This window comes from Mytilus edulis, chromosome 3 (assembly GCF_963676685.1).
Source record: "Mytilus edulis chromosome 3, xbMytEdul2.2, whole genome shotgun sequence".
In the NCBI taxonomy this organism is placed as follows: Eukaryota; Metazoa; Mollusca; class Bivalvia; order Mytilida; family Mytilidae; genus Mytilus; species Mytilus edulis.
The window spans coordinates 52,224,857-52,246,085 of NC_092346.1; the positions used below are offsets into that span (position 1 = coordinate 52,224,857).

The window sequence follows — 21,229 nt, forward strand, 5'->3', positions numbered from 1 at the left end:
TTTTATTTTATTTCACATTTTGATAAAATGATAATGTCCTGTCACTCAATAACCCATATTTCGTCAGCGAGTAGTGACACTTAACGTTAACCAATGGACTTGATATTTAGGATACCACCGAAAGGAGAGGGGGCGAAAGATACCAGAGGAACAGTCAAATTCATAAATAGAAAATAAACTGATAAAGTCATGGCTAAAAATGAAAAAAGGCAAACATGCAGAAAAATAATAGTAAACAAGAAACAACATAGAAAACTAAAGACTGAGCAACACGAACCCCACCAAAAACTCGGGGTGATCTCATGTGCTCCGGACGAGAAAGCAGATCCTGCTCCACATCGTTACTTTGTCCGCTTCATATACATATTTAGGTCAATTTTATTGAAATAAACATTGATTGACGACTTCACACTTCACACTAGGCTATAGGACAAATCTTAGCATTGAAATTTTCCCATTCCTTTTTTCATCTTTTTCTTTCTTTCCGTTACGCGGATGCATGTATGTTAATATCATACAGGGTGAACCATTATACAGCGGTACACTACTGTTGTTTGTATTTACCAACAATGTGATCATTACAAAACAACTTTTTAAGCTCGGTTATAAGGAAAAACAACTGAAGTCGAAACTAAACCAGACAAGGGGATTATTTGACACTGTCAATGAAAGAAGGGTGTTAATGGTATATTCTAACCGCATGCTGTTATGTATTTATAATCCCACAACCAAAAAGACAAACCCTTTGAAGGTTTCATTCTTGTGGACGGTTAAAGTAAAGATTGCAACAGTTGTTACCCTGAATGTATTCTTGAGAAGTGTCAAAATCGTCTGATTAGAAAAAAATCTAAAGAGCATTTCATTTCGAAATAGGTTGTGTAACTCTGAAACGTCAAGAGGATTTAACGTGCCAAAGATTAATTTCTAATAAAATCTTATTAAAAGGATTATTATTATGAAAGCTGTCAATATGTAAAGGTGATTTTATTGCATTTATGTTTAGTTTATCCGGATAAAATATATCTGCTTTATTGTTTTAAATGATATTGGCGGTGAATTTTCCCTTTATTTTGCAGAACCTAATCTGATCTTATTAAAAGGTATAAATATGTGTTTAATCACGGAAAGACCATGACCTTCTTTCTCATTCGAAAACTGACCACTACGGTCAGTCAGAACATTATGTGTTTAATCATTACATATACCACGAAGAAGATCAACAATTCAAACATAATGGTTTTAGTGTCCATAAGACGGTATTTTAATAATTTGAGGATACATTTTATTGTAGTTGAATATATATTAATACATAGTTAAAACTTTTGGCACAACAATTTTTAATACGATTGATCAGTCCTCAACTACTAATCCTGTTTTCTTGCATTTATTGAAAACAATTCCATTATTCCTTATCAAAGCACTAAATGAAGTAGAAATAATCTGATTTACAAATTGGTTCATAATGTTTATAAGAATGAGAAATTAAAGTCAAAATTTGATAAGCTTGGAATATTGTTTTTACGAAATTTACTGTATCTACGATGAGTTTATTTACACTATTTGCCCAGAAAGTACTCCAGAGACATTATTTGTTGTATCATTTTTCACAGTTTCCATTGTTTTGATTTAAAACGCAACTTTAATACATATATCCATGTATACATATATGCATGACATGTGGATATCAGTTAATGATCTTTGCATACATGAAATTATTATTAACCCATATCAAAAGATTCGTCAATAGCGAACTTTCGGTGGTGGCAAGGACTTTTCAAATTTCGATTTTCCCTGTGAATGCATTTTCTTCACATCCCCGAATCCATGTGGCATTTGTGAGTAACGATCTAAATGTCTTTTTTCTAGTCTGACAGGTGCTGTTACTAAACCATTGCTCATCATGGGATGTCGACCTGAAGCAGCTTCAGATGTGCCCATGGTAAAAGGTTTCGGTTTAGGGAGGTTTCGTGGAGTCGTTGGACTGACGGCATCCCGTATAACCTTGGTGTTCATCGGTGGAAGAAGTGATTGTTTCTTTTTAGTAACGTCCGTCCTGCAATCGCTGTAATTATCTAAAGCCGTTTCTAAGCCAGCACTATTATCAGAATTCATGGATAAACGACCATTAACGTCTATACTCAGTGTATGCCGTGTCTCACTTGAGGTTACTGATTGTTTATCCCTCTTCACACGTTGAAGATCCTGTTTTAAATCATTATTTATATTCTTTAACCGCGCCGCATCTTTTTCACACATTTGAATTCTCGATTCTTTCATTCGAATATCACGTTTTAGATCTTGTAGTTGGTTTCGCATTACATTCATGATGGCTCCCTGCCAGACTCCTGCTCCCATTTGAAACTTTTTCCTTTCCATTGAATCTTTTCCTATTTTTTCGACTTGTTCCTTTTGTCCTTCTATTATCATTTCTGCCTCAGATACTTTGTCCTTCAGGTCAGTGATGGATTCGTCAGTTTTTATAAGATATTGTTTGAACTCTTCTTTCAGACTTTTCTCATCTAGGTCTTTTGGGCAATAACCTATTATATAGGTTAATACATATTCTTTTTCTTCTCTCAGAGCTTCGTATAACATTTTAATGTTAAGGAGTTCGCGGTACTGCTCGACGAAAACTTCAAAATCTGGTAACATGAAAGAGTATTTATAATGTTCGAGAACCTTCCGTTCTTTGTCAGTCAAAATTCGAGGTTTCTTCTTTAAATACGGTGCCATTTTCTGATTTATTTCACCTAGAACCATATCTGCTGCTCCCACATTTTCTTGTACCCTTTTTATTTGATTTTCATTTGCTTCATTAAAATGCATTTGCTTTTGAAAATCAGCTCTAAGTCGTTGTTCAGTTTCTCTAACTGCTTGATTAAGAGATTTTATTTGAAGATTTAATAACATGATTTCCTCATCCTTCGATTTGATTTTATCTTCTAATTCTTTTTTGAGAACTTGCCATTTCTTTGTTTGATCTTTGATTTCATCTGACATTTCAATCTGTTGTTGACGAGCTAGAATGGCTTTTTCTTTTTCTCTGAAGTCATGTTTCCATACCTGCCGTAGAGATTCATTTCGAAACTGAAAATATAAATGATAATATTATATCGATGATTTGGTCACTAAGGGACATAGCAGATAAATAAACTCATCATAGATACCAGGACTAAATTTAGTATATACGCCATACGCGCGTTTCGTCTACAAAAGACTCATCAGTGACGCTCGAATCCAAAAAAGTTTAAAAGACCAAATAAAGTACGAAGTTGAAGAGCATTGAGAACCAAAATTCCTAAAAGTTTTGCCAAATACAGCTAAGGTAATATATGCCTGAGGTAGAAAAGCCTTAGTATTTCAAAAATTCTAAAATTTGTAAACCGTAAATTTATAAATATAACCATATCAATGACAATTCATGTCAGCACAAAAAGTGCTGACTACTGGGCTTGTGATACCCTCGGGGAAATAAATCTCCACCAGCAGTGGCATCGACCCAGTGGTTGTAAATAAACTCATGATAGATACCAGGACTAAATTTAGTATATACGCCATACGCGTGTTTCAGGAATATGACGTTCGTTTGATGTGTTTGAGCTTATGATTTGATTACAGAATTTCTGTTTTGAATTTTCCTTGGAATTCGGTATTTTTCTTATTTTATTTTCCATTACCAGTGAAAACTTCCAATTCTTCACTACTGTTGAAAGATTGACTGATTTCATTGATTTCTGATACCATGTGCATACGGTTTTACATGGTATTTTTAATTCAATGCTGTTTGATGCAAAAAATATAGGTAATGACTTATGCCTTAGACAAATTCGCATTTAAATGTCAGAAAAGAAACCCAAAGTTAATCAAAACCAATTATGGCAGTATAATGTAACTATATGTAAGTTTACATGGCTCACACAGTGGATGTGTAAAAATAAGATTTATTCAAGTATTATGTTTTCTAATTTTGGGGTAGGGGAGTGTAATAACTTCATTTCTTTAAAGATGAAGTAGGTATCCAGTTCTTCAACATGTATTTCTGTAGAACTTCCTCACCTTATCTATGAAGTATTTATCCAATTCCATTTTCTCGTTATCTTTTAAACGATTCAGGAAAGGCATTGTTTTGTACATTTCTTCGGTGTTTAATTTCTTCTGAATGATATCTACAAATAAAGATTTACAATGTTTTAAAATAAATGACGAATGTGATTTCACAAAAACATTGCACCAATCAAAATAAACAATCCTACGTTGAAACAGCATATTACAGATTTTCTTTTCCAAATTTAAAGTTAACGATCTGATCATCTATTTCTACGTATTTTCTTCCTTGTCAGCACATGAATTCTTATTCAGTGGTAAAAAAAACCCACCAAGTATTCCTTATTTCAAAGAATATGTGCTGGTTTTTTTTATGAAAACTCGTAAGACTGCATTTGTCTGGTTTTCGCAAATTTAAAAACACTAATATTACTAAAAAACATAACAACCAAATGAAAATGAAATGTACGAAGGAAATATTTGAAAAAATAAATGTATTTTACCTTCTTCTCTCATAAAATCAGCGAGGAATGTGTGACCTGTTGCATGCAGTATATCACTGAATTTTCGGTAACCCTCGGGTCCTCGCATAATAACAAACTCCAGTATTTTGGAGACTTTCTCCTCTTGTGTTTTGGCATTCTAAAACAAAAGGAAATAACGAATTACTCAACAGATAGAAGACTTGGTATGAGTTTCATCGAGACAATTATCCATCCAAGTACATACGCTACATCATAATTGTCATTATCAAGCTATACGAGTTAAAAATAAAATAACAGCAACTTAAAGATTGAAACACTGACATTCAATGTCACAAGTGTCTTGCAAAGAACAAATATACACGAGATATTGGTGTTATACTCCGAAATCTATTACTTTACTCTTGTAGCAAACGAATATCATCGTCCATCGAATAGAGACATACTATTCAAATCTTAATACTAGTAGCTAATTTATTTTACAAAGAAAATGCCATGCAGAAGCTGCACGGTATGTAAAATGACGAACGGATCTTCTTGCCTATCGTATAAATTAAAGTGCCCCCACCCCCTTTTCCCCCTTACGAAAATGTAAGTTGTAGGTTACTATAAACGTTAATCATAAGGATAATTTTATAGACGCAAATTATATGGCTTTACTTAAGTTATGACACTTTTTTCTGTGATCATTCATTCAGCTTTACACGAATTAAACCACTGATAACACAAAATAACGACCTTAAATAACAGTCACCAAGATAATTGTGTAAGCAACGTGTTTAATTATTGCTTTTTTGTTCATTTGAATCTCAACAAGTAGCTACACTTTACTCGTGGCATCAATTATTAAAAGGTATAAAAGAAATATGAATACTTAGTTTGCTTTTAATCAGACGTTGGCGTATATCGATAAATTAAAACATCCGCTTACCAACTGTCAATATATTTTAAATGGATAGAATTTCGATATACTTTTCATTGTCAATATTGTAGTCGGAATGGACATGTTTTCATAAATCATATGTATGATAAATTAAATATGTAATTGCCTTAAAATGGGTATTTCTTTAAATCTTTTAAATTCTCGTTGTAAAATGAATTAAATCCATTTTAAAGTACACGAAAACAATTTAATGTCCTTTTTTTATTTAGAAAATATTTTATATACTGGTAATTCAAAAGTTTCTTAAAACATGTTTATCTAATACGTCAGAAAACTTACAACATTAAAGACATCAGTTTCATATCGATATATTAAATTCACATATTTAAGCTATAAATGATCTTTTATACGAATCGATCAATCAAAGCGTTCTGATAAAATATACGTAAACACAATTTTAAACGTGTAAAGGAAGAAGAACAAGACATTACAAAGGAATAGTAGAATTAAATGTAAAATACCTCGATGGTAGAGATATTTAATAGATATTAAATGTCCATTAAAGTCCCAATTTGGGATTGTTTGAGTTAAACTGACAGTCAGACATCAGTTTGGAACTTTGCATTTGTATACTTTCAAGATTTGTAAATATAATGATGAGTTGACGATAGAGCCAAGTGAGCTTTTCTCATCACTTTGCGTCATGCGTCCGTCGTCGTCCGTCGTCGTTAACTTTTACAAAAATCTTCTGCTCTGAAACTACTGGGCCGAATTTAACAAAACATGGCCACAATCATCATTGGGGTATCTAGTTTTAAAAAATGTGTGGCGTGATCCGGCCAACCAACCAAGATGGCCGCCATGGCTAAAATTATAACATAGGGGTAAAGTGTAGATTTCGGCTTATAAATCTGACGGGGTAAAATTGTTTATCAGGTCAAGATCTATCTGCCCTGAATTTTTCAGACGAATCGGACAACCGGTTGTTGGGTTGCTGCCCCTTAATTGCAATTTTAAGGAAACTATGCCGGTTTTTTTGGCTATTATCTTGAATATTATTATAGATAGAGATAAACTGTAAACATAAATAATGTTCAGCAAAGTAAGATCTACAAATAAGTCAACATGACCAAAATGATCAATTGACCCCTTAAGGAGTTATTGCACTTTATAGTAATTTTTTACCAACTTTTCGTAAATTTTTGTTATCGTTTACAAAATCTTCTTCCCTAAAACTACTGGGCCAAATTTAGCCATACTTGGCCACAATCATCATTGAGGTATCTAGTTTAAAAAAAAATATGTGGTGTGAGGCAGCCAACCAACCAAGATGGCCGCCATGGCTAAAAATAGTACATAGGGGTAAAGTGTAGATTTTGGCTTATAACTCTGAAACCAAAGCATAAAGAGCAATTCAGACAAGGTTGAATTGTTGTGCAAGTCAAGATCGATCTGCCCTGAAATTTTCAGATGAATCCGCCAACAGGTTGTTGGGTTGCTGCCCCTGAATTGGTAATTTTTAAGGAAATTTTGCTGTTTTTGGTTATTATCTTGAATATTATTATAGATAGAGATAAACTGTAAACAGCAATAATGTTCAGCAAAGTAAGATCCACAAATAAGTCAACCTGACCAAAATGGTCAGTTGAGCCCTTAAGGAGTTATTGCCCTTTATAGTCATTTTTTAATATTTGTCATCAATTTTGTAAATTTTTGTAAATCTTAATGCCCGCGTCACACTGTCCCGATTTTTACGCCGATGGCAACACGATAATGGAAATTTTCAAAATCAGGGCTGATCGTATCCAGATCGGGCTATTCGTAGTGCCATCTTTAACCATCTTTAACCATCGGCCACTTTTTCTAGCCTTCGGGGACAACTTCGGGAAGGGTTCTAAATTTTTTAACATGTTAAAAAATCCCCGAAGGTGCGCCCGATGTTGAGGGTTCGTATTGAGTTCGTATCACCATCCTCAATATCGTAATGTCACCGGGAATGCATCTTTGCACATCGTATTGCATTCGTGTTTCAATCGATTCCATCGGGCAGTTTTGACATTACGATGTCTACACGAATGAATCACGAAGGTACCCGAAGGTCTTACGATGGCAACACGACTTCGTGAAGACCTCGTTATCCCGTCGTGTTGCCATCGAATAAAAGTACGAAGGCGACAAGATGGAACTACGACGGCAATAAATCCAGCTAAATGTAAGTTAATTTTCGCGCTTAAATACATTTAAAGTGCCATGCGCGATATGCACTGGTCAGTCCAATACGACAGTTAAGAAAGACGTTCACAAAACATGGAGCTCATATCATATGATTCTATGAGAACAAGAAAGGCGACAGCGTTGTTTCTATTAATTCAAATGGAACAAAAAGAGCAGCTATTACAGGCTCAGGATTTACTTTTACAAGTAAAATATTATTTTTTGTCAATTTTTTATATCAAGTAACATAATTAAAGGTGACAAAGAATTTAGAGTTTTTAATTTATATTAGACAATGTCGGAACATATTCAATTTCTTCTATTCACAACAACAACACGAAAAGACAAAAACGTTAGTTATGATAAGAGCGATATGTTCAGGCCTTTTCCATCTGGATTGTTTCATATCATTACATGCTGGGGTTCCTTTAAATAAACCCGCCTCGTACACCAACACTGCAGGTACACGTATATAGGGAAACCAACTTTTTATTCATTATTCTGATTTTTTATGTATCGTCTGAGTTGTTGTCACACGAATGTTTACTCCATAACCATTTTGTTTTCTATATGTCATATTTTGCCGCCTTTGTTGCTTTCCCCACATCCTTCCTTTTGTCTATATTATTGTGATATTCTCCTGGAAAGAGCTCTTTTTGAATAAAAGGGATCAACGAACCCATTACCTTACCTTTATTAAGATAGATCAGTAAACATGGGCATAATTATGGTTGATTATTCAGACTAGTGCACACATTTTACAGTTCAAACAAGGCAATGCCGAGCGTGGCATCCCCTCGTATGTAACATATTGGGGACAAATATGGACACTATATTTGTATATGACACATGCAGAAAATGGTAAATTGAATATGCATATTTGATACATAAACTATTTTTTTAGAAATCAACCAAAACATTTAGTAACTGGAAATACCTTTAATATTGTCTTTAGAACCAGCAGGTAAAAAAATGAGCAACCAATTTCCTGTGTATTTATGCTATTTCAAGGAGAAAAAACAGGTCCATCTGCATGACCTTGACCTTTGGCCTTGAACGTAAAAAATGTCAGATCATTACAAGGAGGAACAATATACCAAATGTGGTTAAAATCTTTTGAAGCATGTTGGTTTTAGAGTGTCCACAATAGTGATATTGCCTTGTATTACAACTGCCATTGTGACCTTGACCTTTGAACTTTAAAGTCAATAGCGCTTAAGATATTCTTAACGAGTAACACCATACCAAGTTTTGAGCATTTTGGTTCTAGAGTGTCCATAACAATTTTATCTACACGCAACTTACATGTAGTAGGCGAGGGGATAATAAACTAAGTTTTATAAGAATTAGACAAAAAGATCGATTACCCGCCATGCATGGCAGACTTGTACAGAAACGATATGTTGTCGAAATTCTGTTCGTATTTTTTAGACATCGTATGGCCATCGTGCCATCATCGTAATCCATCGTGTAGCCTTCGTAATCTATCGTGTAGCCTTCGTGATCCATCGTGTAGGCTACGGCTGAGATATGAAGCTTAAAAACCCGTCTTCGGTTAACCTTCGTATGTCCATCTTTTGCTATCGTATACAATTTCGGCACCATCGTATAGACTTCGTTATTCATCGTACTTGCTTCGGTCACTTTTTGGTATTTTAACGAGATCGGGACAAACTTCGTACGAACTTACAATTTTAGCATTCGGGTGTCCATCGTATATTAAAATCGGGACAGTGTGACGCGGGCATAACAAAATTTTTCCTCTATAACTAATGGGCCAATATAAAAAAAGAAGATGTGGTATGATTGCCAATTAGACAACTATCCACACAAGACCAAAATGACACAGACATTAACAACTATAGTTCACCTTACGGCCTTCAACAATAAGCAAAGCCCATACCGCATAGTCAGCTATAAAAGGTCCCGATAAGACAATGTAAAACAATTCAAACGAGAAAACTAACGGCCTTATTTATGTAAAAAAATGAACGAAAAACAAATATGTAACACATAAACGAACAACAACCACCAAATTACAGGCTCCTGACTTGGGACAAGCACACACATAAATAATGTGGCGGGGATTAAACATGTTAGCGGGATCCCAACCCTCCCCCTAACCTGGAAGTTCATTATAAATAGAGGTAATTGTAAGAATCAAGAATGTTCAGTAAAGTAAGATCTACAAACATATCACCATCACCAAAACACAATTTTGTCGTTAATCCATCTGTGTCCAATGTTTAATATGCACATAGACCAAGGTGAGCCTCTAGTTTTGATTTTAGCCAGACGCGCGTTTCGTCTACAAAGTGACCTTCAAATCTAAAAAAAGTTAAAAGGCCAAAATAAAGTACGAAGTTGAGGATGGTTTCTCCTCTTTAATAGATGTTCAACAGGTAGAAAAGTACCTCTCTATTATCTTTGACGCATATTTTACAGAGGCTAGTATTATTGTCTTCACAAAGATGCGTTTAATGAAATCGGGTATAGTACATGTATAATGCTTTTCAATAACTTATGGTCAAATCGCTCAAAAACCCTGTCCTAAATCATGGCAAAACTATCTGATTTTATCGAGGATAAAATAAGACCTCAACTTTTCTACAAACAAGAATTATATGAATTTCCCTTCGTGAACTTTCCATTTCTATGGAGCAACATTCAAACGATACATATCATATTGAGTATATATCTCACATTTGAGTTTAGTAAGCACCGAAAGAGAAAAGTCTGCAAAAAATTAAAGATTTTGACAGTTAATTTCGTTTGCATAATCAGAATTATTATTGAAAACTGAATTCTAAATTGATAATAACTTGATCTTCATACTACATTTTATACATTATAATCGTTACTGAAGAGCGTAATACTATGTACTTCAGTTTGATCAGTATGAATTTCATTCTAACCTATCTAGTATTAAAGTATACTCTTATTTTGTTGTAAGATTCTTAGTTGGTATTAAAACCAAAGATTGAAACGATGATTAAAAATATACTGTACTTAAGTTATGACGGTTTCCATAATTATAGTTCTTGGAAATACTCCAAGCAAATTGTTTGTAAAGCCAAAGAAAGGTAAAATCATAAACTAGAGGCTCTAAGGAGCCTGTGTCGCTCACCTTGGTCTATGTGAATATTAAACAATGGACACAGATGGATTCATGACAAAATTGTGTTTTGGTGATGGTGATGTGTTTGTAGATCTTACTTTACTAAACATTCTTGCTGCTTACAAGTATCTCTATCTATAACAGTACTTTCTGTGGAAAATGTTATTGAAAATATTCAAAAACTCCTTAGGGGGTCAATTGACTATTTTGGTCGTACTGACTTATTTTTAGTTCTTACTTTGCTGTACATTATTGCTGTTTACAGTGTATCTCTATCTTCAATAATATTCAAGATAATAACAAAAAACAGCAAAATTTCCTCAAAATTACCAATTCAGGGGCAGCAACCTAACAAGCGATTATCCGATTCATCTAAAAATTTCAGAGCAGATAAATGTTGACCTGATAAACAATTTTACTCAAGTCAGATTTGCTCTAAATGCTTTGGGTTTTGAGTTATAAGCCAAAAACTGCATTTTACCCCATGTTCTATTTTTAGCCATGGCGGCCATCTTGGTTGGATGGCCGGGTCACTGGACACATTTTTCAAACTACTAACCCAAAAGATGATTGTGGCCAAGTTTGGATTAATTTGGCCAAGTAGTTTCAGAGGAGAAGATTTTTGTAAAAGATTACTAAGATTTACGAAAAATGGTTAAAAATTGACTATAAAGGGCAATAACTCCTAAAGGGGTCAACTGACCATTTCAGTCATGTTGACTTATTTGTAAATCTTACTTTGCTGAACATTATTGCTGTTTATAGTTTATCTCTATCTATAATAATATTCAAGATAATAACCAAAAAGAGCAAAATTTCCTTAAAACTACTAATTCAGGGCCAGCAACCCAACAACGGGTTGTCCGATTCATCTGAAAATTTCAGGGCAGATAGATCTTGAAATGATAAACAATTTTACTTCATGTCAGATTTGCTCTAAATGCTTTGTGTTTTGAGTTATAAGCCAAAAACTGCATTTTACCCCATGTTCTATTTTAAGCCATGGCGGCCATCTTGGTTTGATGGCCGGGTCACCGGACACATTTTTCAAACTACTAACCCAAAAGATGATTGTGGCTTAGTTTGGATTAATTTTACCAAGTAGTTTCAGAGGAGAAGATTTTTGTAAAATATTACTAAGAATTACGAAAAATGGTTAAAAATTGACTATAAAGGGCAATAACTCATAAAGGGGTCAACTGACCGTTTCAGTCATGTTGCCTTATTTGTAAATCTTCCTTTGCTGAACATTATTGCTGTGTACTGTTTATCTCTATCTATAATAATATTCAAGATAATAACCAAAAAACAGCAAAATTTCCTTAAAATTACTAATTCAGGGGCAGCAACCCAACAACAGGTTATCCGATTCATCTGAAAATTTCAGGGCAGATAGATCTTCACCTGTTTAACAATTCAGATTTGCTCTAAATGCTTTGGTTTTTGAGTTATAAGCCAAAAACTGCATTTTACCCCTATGTTCTATTTTTAGCCATGGCGGCCATCTTGGATGGTTGGCCAGGTCACCGGACACATTTTTTAAACTAGATACCCCAATGATGATTGTGGCCAAGTTTGGTTTAATTTGGCCCAGTAGTTTCAGAGGAGAAGATTTTTGTAAAAGTTAACGACGACGACGACGGACGCCGGACGCCAAGTGATGAGCAAAGCTCACTTGGCCTTTTAGGCCAGGTGAGCTAAAAAATGTTAAAGTAAAACATTGTGCCTTCAGAAATAAACTGTCAGAACTGGTTCAACGACGATAACAACGTATCATAATCTAGAAGATTACGAAGTGTTCAATTAAAAAGAAATCAAATATCTTAACTAATTCATATATATGTACCTAACGTACTTAGTCCAAAATAAATCCGATACTTTAAGAACAGTTTAAAATAATAATAAATCTATATTTGGTAGTTTCTAAACCTCGTATGTCTTGGGTGAGATCTCTGATTCTTGGCAATGATAAAAATATTTTCATTTTCACAAAATATCAAGATTAAGTTTTGTGGTTTTTGTAGTGTTAACAATTCAAGAATTACTTTTCTGTACCCGTTTAAATCACTTAACTAAATATTTAAATTTGGAATTTATAATCCAGGTCAATGGAAGTATATTGTCCTGATAAGGCAAATAATAGTTACAGGACCTCATGTATATATTGAAGAGACTTATCAATATCATATATTAATGACTTTTCACTGTCAAACATATAGAAAGAAGTTCAGAAAGAAACTACTGAGGAAAGAGTATTAGATTAAATGAGACAAATGATTTTGGTTTCGTTAGTTACTTTGAAATTTTCAAATCATTATTATGGAGCATTGGTTTTGCACCTGGGACTATAACAACAAGTCCTAGTTATTCACTTAATGAAATTACAATTCATTTTGACTACTTCAGTAGTTTGGGATCTTCTGGTACGATTAAGGAAGTGTTTGTATAATATGAAATATTGATTTTATATAACATCTTGGCAAAACAAGAATGTAACGAAAGTAAACTCTTTGGTAAAACATATTTATCGGGATTACTTAAAGCAATTTACCGTCAATATTTAAATTTGTAACAATTTCAATCGTTTAAAACTGTTTGGAATTTAAATTTTATGCATTTTAAAATTGATGAACCGTGTAATATAATCAAGTAATAAGCAAAAACTACAGGAACCAAAGTATGTTCCTTTTGAAATTTGTTAAATGAATTATATGGTCTATATCACGGTATAAACCTTTCGAATTATAAATTCAAATTTTTAGACATGCAGAAATGAACAAGTGCTGTGTTTGAAATTCAAGTTTTAAAATTTTAACAAGTCGAAATGAAGCACTGGATTAAAGTTTTACATTGTATAATGGCAGTATCTTTTTAATTGAAATATAATTTTCTCGTCGTTTTCAACATTTTTAGTTGAACTAACAAGTAATTACGTAACACTAGATATAATTCACCGTTAGAATGAAAATACAACAGAGATGTCAAGAAGTAAACAGAACTAAACTGTGCGTCAAATAAGTGGTCATCTATTAACAACCAAACACTGCATGCAAAACGTTGCAGGAGAGTCAAAATGTGTATAGAATTTATTTATGTAATAAAAACCCATAAAAAAGGCAACAGTAGTATACCGCTGTACAAAAGTTATAAATCGATTAAGAGAAAACATGTCCGCGTGAAAAAAATAAAACCGAGTGGAACATATAAGATGAAAACAAAGGAACAACAGAAACACTGAAGTGCAGCAAAAACAAATGCCAACACTCATGGGAACTAACTATTTGATAACAACTGCAATATTCCTGACTTTGTTTCTGTTTCTGTGTGTGTTACGTTTCGGTGTTATGTCTTTGTTCTCCTCTTATATTTAATGCGTTTCCCTCGGATTTAGTTTGTTACCCCGATTTTGTTTTTTGTCCCTGGATTTATGAGTTTTGAACAGCGGTATACTACTGTTGCCTTTATTTGGACATGACATTTTCGGAAAAGAAGGGTTGGTCCTGGTTTTATGGCTAACCAAACCTCCCGCTTATATGACAATGTTATAATGTATTGCTTAAATGACATCACTGCTTGACAACATCACAATCAATAAATTAATAGTGATCGGGATAGAAAGAGACTGACAGGATATTTATAAACAAAACTCCATAAATCACATAATCTACTGGAACATTTAAAACACAACCAAACAGCACTTTAAACATGCGTGAAAGTATGGTAGTCATGACTCAAATCCACAAAGATATCATCACTGTGAAAAGAAGTAGTTCGATTCAACGAAAAGCATATTACAAAAATCGGGTACATAGTAACTGCCAGTAATTTTTGTCAAAAGTAAAATATACTGAACTCCGAGGAAAATTCAAAACAGAAAGTCCCTCTCTGATTCAACAAATTAAAGAACTTTAGGACTGCCTAGGGGGATATGCATAGGACTATAAGTTATTGACACAATAGTCATATAATATATCGTTTTGGTTCTTTAATGTACAAAGATCGTGACACTGTCCAAATACGTGCCTTTCTTAAACTTTATTTGAAAAATAAAAGACTGGTCGTAAAACATAATGGTTTGATTATTCACAACAACTCATCAAGTACGATTTCAATAACACTTGAATAAAAAAGAAATTATTAAACTAATATTCACAATTAATCCTACAATAAGCAGGAATTGATTTTACGTAGACGAGCAAACCAGAATGAAAAAAGGTCGTTTGAATTTTAAATTGATATTTAATTCAGAAAATATCGACATACCATTTGCTCTTTTGAAGAACTTTTATTTCATTAATGATTTTCAGTCATCAAGTACGGTATTAGCAGTAAATCGTATGACCATCTAAAAGCTAACTTTCTCTAAAACTTGGCAACTTCCGATATAAATTGTTTTTATTGTACATGTATGGATTTAGAAACATTTCGTTTTAAAAGCCTTTTATAGTGCATTGTGTTAAATAAAACAAATATCGTAGTCATTGGAAACACTAAAACTGATATTAATAAACTATAATTTTAATTGAATTATACTTGAGACGGAAAGTCATATATTGTATATGCTCTACTAATTAGATAAGAATGTGTTGCAATTGTTACAATTATGTTTGATTATAATGTTTTCACGCCGCTTTTGAATTCTGTGGTTATCGAGTTTGAATCTGAATGCTTTCCTATTTACCAGAGTATGTTGCAACACAAAACGAAATATAAAACTGATTTATAAGATATTTTATCCTCACAATTTAGTTTTTTCCCCTAAAGGTGTCCGATGTCTGAGGGCTGTCAACAAATGGAAGTTTTTAACGACCTTGACTGGCTATACAGCCCTTGCTCGGTCGGTGAGGGCTGTCCGTGTATCGCTGAAAATTATATTTAAAAAAAAGCCCCCCCCCCCCCTCCCCCGTCGGTCGGATTTGATACCTCATGTAGGGAAAGTGACACACTCTATGCACAGTAGATAGCTCTTGCAATAGTTATCTGAAGGATCAGTAGCTAGCTTTTTTGCAAGATAAAATGTCTACCATACATTTGCAGTCTGAAATTTCTGATCTTTATCAAGGTTAACTTACGGTGAAGATCAAACCTTTTCAATTTACTGTTATGAATAAAACGTGATGAGTAGTATTCGTACACATTATCATTTTTATATCTTGAGCTCTATATACAGTCATCAACAAAGGTGAGGTGTCTTATTGTATAATATATTATGCTCAGAATCGCCCTGATACAAACAAAAAGATTATTAAATTAACAGGATAAGCACAATATGTGAAATCTTTAAAAAATACAAAACATATTATCAATAAGACAGCTACTATCAAATTAATTATTTTCCTCCTGGATATGCATAAAATATTTGCTTCCGGACATAAAGCCCAACCAATCAATCAACCAATCAATCAATCAATCAATCAATCCTACTGAAAATCATAAAGAATTAGCATTCCTAGGATTCTTAGGATTGCTATAAATAAAACACAGGGAAACATCCATTTAAAAATACAAAGGTTTGAGCTCAACATAAGGCCTTTTCAATATAGTCAGTGAGCCAAGTTTTAACCCCATCTGAGACAATGATTTAATATGATGAGCAAATAGATCAGCTTCCAACTCAGGCAGCACACATTTTTACCTGAAAAGACCTCGGAAACATAACAAGTCGGCTGATTTTATTTTGAAGCCGGGTGCAAATCGTCATACTATAGAGGATGGCTGCATGACTAAAAAGTTCAGACTAAAGTTTTAAAGAAACAAAACAAAATTCACGTCATTTGTATTTTACAATCCTCAATTCGTTGACATATCAAACAGAAAGTGACAGTTTGTTTGGTTAAAAAAGTAAGTATACAATTAAATACCTTAAGTGTTGCAATTAAAGTACTTCGTAGGTTGTTCGCACATGTTTCATACCTGTCAATTTTTATGATGTCATTTAAAAAATATACCTATTTGACGTCATTCTTAGACTCAATCAAGAAAATAAACTGAAGTATCAAATTCACAAAAGAAATTATCATATTACGGGTGTAGTAACACCACTTAAAATTCAAATTGCAATTATATTTGTATTGAGATAAAGAATGATGTGATTAAACCAAAAAGATAATCACCACCCAAGTTAAAATAGTTATCCAAATGCCGGAAAAGGGGTAACTTTTTTAGCTTTTTGTGTCCCAATGCATCAACCCAACAATGTTAGATCTGTAAATTTGCGAAATCTAACATTGTTGGGTCGATGTTTAGACGAGTTGTATATACATTATGTACACAGCCATGTATCACCATCATTGATGGCGATCCGATGGATACATCTGTTGTAGAGTTGTCACTGACTCAGACGTACTTATATATATATATCAATTAAACGTCCATGGCAGCTAAATATAAAAGTAGTCTGGCATGCCTTGTATTTTGACCGTATTCAACCTATAGAGTTGTTGTTGGAACTAAATCAAATTTAGTATTTTCGATGGAGACCAAATTTTGCATCCGACCGAATAAAACGAAGAATTTTCTTCCATACGTTATTCAGTCTTAAAAATTGAAAATAGTTGGTATCAAAAATTTCAGTTTTTTTTGAAAATGAGAATCGTTAAAATAAAATGCGAAAAAAATAACGACAATGCGTTGCCAATAACTGAAATAGTGAAAACAAATCTGTCTATGATGCAGGGGTGGTTTTAGACTGTCGAAACTTTCTTATATTACATCTGCTAGTGCTATCTGCATTCAATTGGTTTGGTCTTTTCACATTATCAATTGATCGTTTTCAAATTTGGTTTTCATTTTCGTAATAAAAGAAAAAAATAGAATAAGAAATACCTTTCTTTTACAAATGTTAATTCTATTTTCTTTTAGCTTGAGAGGGGGCAAAATATTGTCCCGTTCTATTTTATACTTAAAGAGTGATATTAATTCATCAAAAATAATTTTAATCTCACAATACCATATAAATTTTCCATGTCTGTAGGAAGGCTTTAGACATACTTGTCATGCATTAAAATAATTGTAAAAATGGCTTTATCATCCTTATTTACAGCCTGGTATATATCAAAAGTTACCGTAAGTGTTTATTGAGTATGTATTATGTGATAAATACATACTTTCAAGATATATAAATGTCTGATTATAATTCAAACTTTCCTTTGGCATTTAGATGATATGTCCCTTTCATATTACTAGGAGATACAGCCAGTAAAATTTCGCACACGAATAATTGAAACTCTTATGCATCTAATTTCAAAAAGTTATAGTCTTAAATTTTGATTTATTTGATGAAAATATTTAATAAGTCGGGGTTAAATCTAATCTACATAGGTATATACGTCTTTGTATTGAATTACATAAACTGAACAAAGAAGAAATATCAAACAAATTTAAATATTGAAAAGAAGCTTATGTTTTAAATATGACCCAAACTAAAGACTAAACTTCATATAAGACAGTAAAATGATTTACAGTCACAATTTTCAATATATATGTGCAGTAAATCTTTACTTTAGTGAGAACTTTGACATTTATATCATATAAGCAACCTTTTGATATGAGTTTGAAACGGGAATTGAAACCTAGAAATTTTACTTATTTAGAGAGGAAGATTTCAAATAGAAAATGCAACATATATACTGTTTTTCATTCAAGTTGGTCTAAGGGGAAAATGAAATTTTAAATTTTCTAAAGATATTCACTTCGAACTAATTTCCATCATTTGTTTGCTGCTTTTTTGTGTCATATTGTATATATTTCGTTTTTGGTTTTTTTTTATTCAATCGATTCCACAATGGAACCGAAAAGTTTTAAAATTTACATTTGCTGCTTCTTCGTCAAGCACGTGATATCTTTGAGTAAGTATATCAGTTAGAATAATTGCACAAGTAGGGCCGCGTGTCGTCTTGAAAACGGTTCCGTGTAAGCTAGCACATAAAAATCTCAATATAAGGAAAGGTACAATAACAAATATATTCATATTCATTTCACATGATATAATCTTTATCGAAAAGCTTGTAATGTTTGACGATAGAATGTTATACTTATCTTTTCTATATTATATTGGTTTAGTATTTGCTCATCAATTAAGGTAAAAGTATTAACAGATATTCATTAAATTTCAATAGTTTAAATAAGCATTATAACTTACCTGAATTCCTCGTATTACGGATTCAGTCACTAAACCTTCTGCTGTTAATTTATTAGCAAGCTCAGAAGTCCAAATAACATTTTTCAGTAAAAAGTTTCTATGAACACTTAATACCTCTCGCTGTTGGGTATTCATGGTTAGCGCTTCTCTTGATAACTAACCACTTTGAATTCAAATACCCGAAAATATTTTATTGATTCGAAAAATTGATATGAAATGTATGAGTTGTCATTGTTGACAGGATCGAAGCACTTTATTTATCCGTGTCATTATTTTCTAATATACAACTATCTACCATCAGAACTGAAATTTAAATATGTTTAAATGAATGAAGTCAGCATGAATTTATCTTTCACGGTCCATGTTTGAATTGTTCGGTGACAATAAACAGGAGAATTAAATACTCGATTTATCTAAGTTTATGACCTCTGAAAATATTAATACTTATGTTGGACTTAGGTGTGATTTTTATCCAATAGTAATACACATAATCCTTTAAAGTTCTTGTATGTAGGTAGGGGGACAACCAAACAAATCGATCCTACATATTAGGGTGAAACCAAAAAGTCTTTAATCAACTGAATCTGTTTTCCTTCTAAAATCCGGGTATTGAGCGTTGTACATATTTTCACTTATTCAAAATATTTGATGTATGAGTCAGGGAACTTCCATTTAGCATATCACGAACGAATATAGTATATGTGTTTGATATACAAATGATAAGCGGTTAGTTTTTTTTAAAAGATACCATATATGTCTCGTAAATGAACTATTTCTGTGACGACTTTTCCGAATTACAATTCCTTTTTCAATAAGATAACTTAAATAAACACTTAGTTCTATTAAAGACTTGTATTATATGTCTTTGGTTCTATACACTACTATTTAATTATATCTGTACGATTTTAATAGTAAATGAAAATTTAATAAAAATTCATATAAACTTAAAGTATAAGAAATACGATCGAGTAATTTGTCCATTATTGACAAAATAAATCATTATCAAAATAATTTCCCATTAAAACATAACGATGATAAAAGAAAGATAATTTAAATCTACTTCTCTAGTTACAATTTTTATATTTATGTTAAAACACATCAAACTAACAAATTTCTTTTTTTCCTATAAATTTATGAAATGGTTAAAAGTGATCAAATAATCAACCAGATTGAGATCTTGTCTTATTGCTAAAAAAGTGGCGAAAGATACCAAAGGAACATTTAAACTCATACGTCGAAAATAAACTGAATAAAGAAATTACCAACAGACAAACAACAGTACACAAACCACTACATTGAAAACAGCAACACGAACCCAATCAAGACATGGGGATATCTCATGTGCTCCGGACATTCAAGCAAATCCTGCTCCACATGTGGCACCCGTCATGTGCTCGTGATAGTACAAATCCAGTGATAAGTCTGATTCAGCAGGTCACATTAGGGGAAAAGGGGGTGCAAATCAATGATTACACAAAATAATTAGGGAAAATGAAAAGCCGAAACAGAGACTTGAACTATGTCTACAAGTGTAGCTCAGTCTCAATGTCGATTCTACAAATCTTCCTAACATTGCGGCTACATACTATCTCTTAACAAACGTCTTTTTTCCTTAATTTATAAAGACATCTGTTATGCTGTATCGTAATATCATGATATGTATATGTAGATAAAGAACATGTCAATATTATCCGATTTGGTAGGCGAGAGAATTCGTTGATGTGTTCATGAATAATTACACATTATTTAATCATAAAGGGAGTTCGACCACCATGCAATTACGGCAAACGAAAATTTGCAAAAGTTCAAACTGGTACGTTTTCAAACATATTTCTGTTGTGAAAAGAAATTGATGGCATTTAGTATGCACAGTGAACATTTGAATATACTGTTATGACTTATTCAGGGACGAATTTTAGAAGCGTTGATAGAAGTAGGAAAAAACGGCAATAAATGAATAAGCTGACTTCGTAGCAATGGTCTGAAGGTGAACCGGTATTCTGGTGTTGTTACTAAAACCGTTTATTGTTTTACGGATAGGGCAGTTTTTTTCATTCCTTTTTTTTTTTGCTCGCAAATTGTATGCATCGAGTCGCGTTATTCCGTCCGATGAGTATGAAAATAAAGAAACAGTTTATGGTACTGGCCAAAAAAATAGATTGGCATATTTCATACACCATCATGTAGTAAAATATCAAAAGATAAGATTGTTGCACATATCTTAGCATGAGTTTGTTGTTGTTGCTGGTTTTTGTTTTAATTCTTTTGATATTTTCCTTTGATGCAATACATTTTAAAGTATAAAGCAAATATGCAAGGCAAAATCAAATGAAAATAAAAGATAAAAA

General features: G+C 32.7%; 1 protein-coding gene across 1 annotated transcript; it reads right to left on the reverse strand.

Annotated features, from left to right (window-relative positions):
• Positions 1 to 1,223: 1,223 nt before the first annotated feature.
• On the reverse strand, positions 1,224 to 19,455 carry LOC139516785 (uncharacterized protein MCAP_0864-like). Its single transcript, XM_071307089.1, has 4 exons — positions 18,882 to 19,455; positions 4,548 to 4,686; positions 4,057 to 4,166; positions 1,224 to 3,087 (listed from the first exon to the last, which is right to left on the reverse strand). The coding sequence occupies exons 1-4, from the start codon at positions 19,014 to 19,016 to the stop codon at positions 1,741 to 1,743; spliced, it is 1,731 nt and encodes a 576-aa protein (XP_071163190.1). The 5' UTR covers positions 19,017 to 19,455; the 3' UTR covers positions 1,224 to 1,740.
• Between the last annotated feature and the right edge of the window lie 1,774 nt (positions 19,456 to 21,229).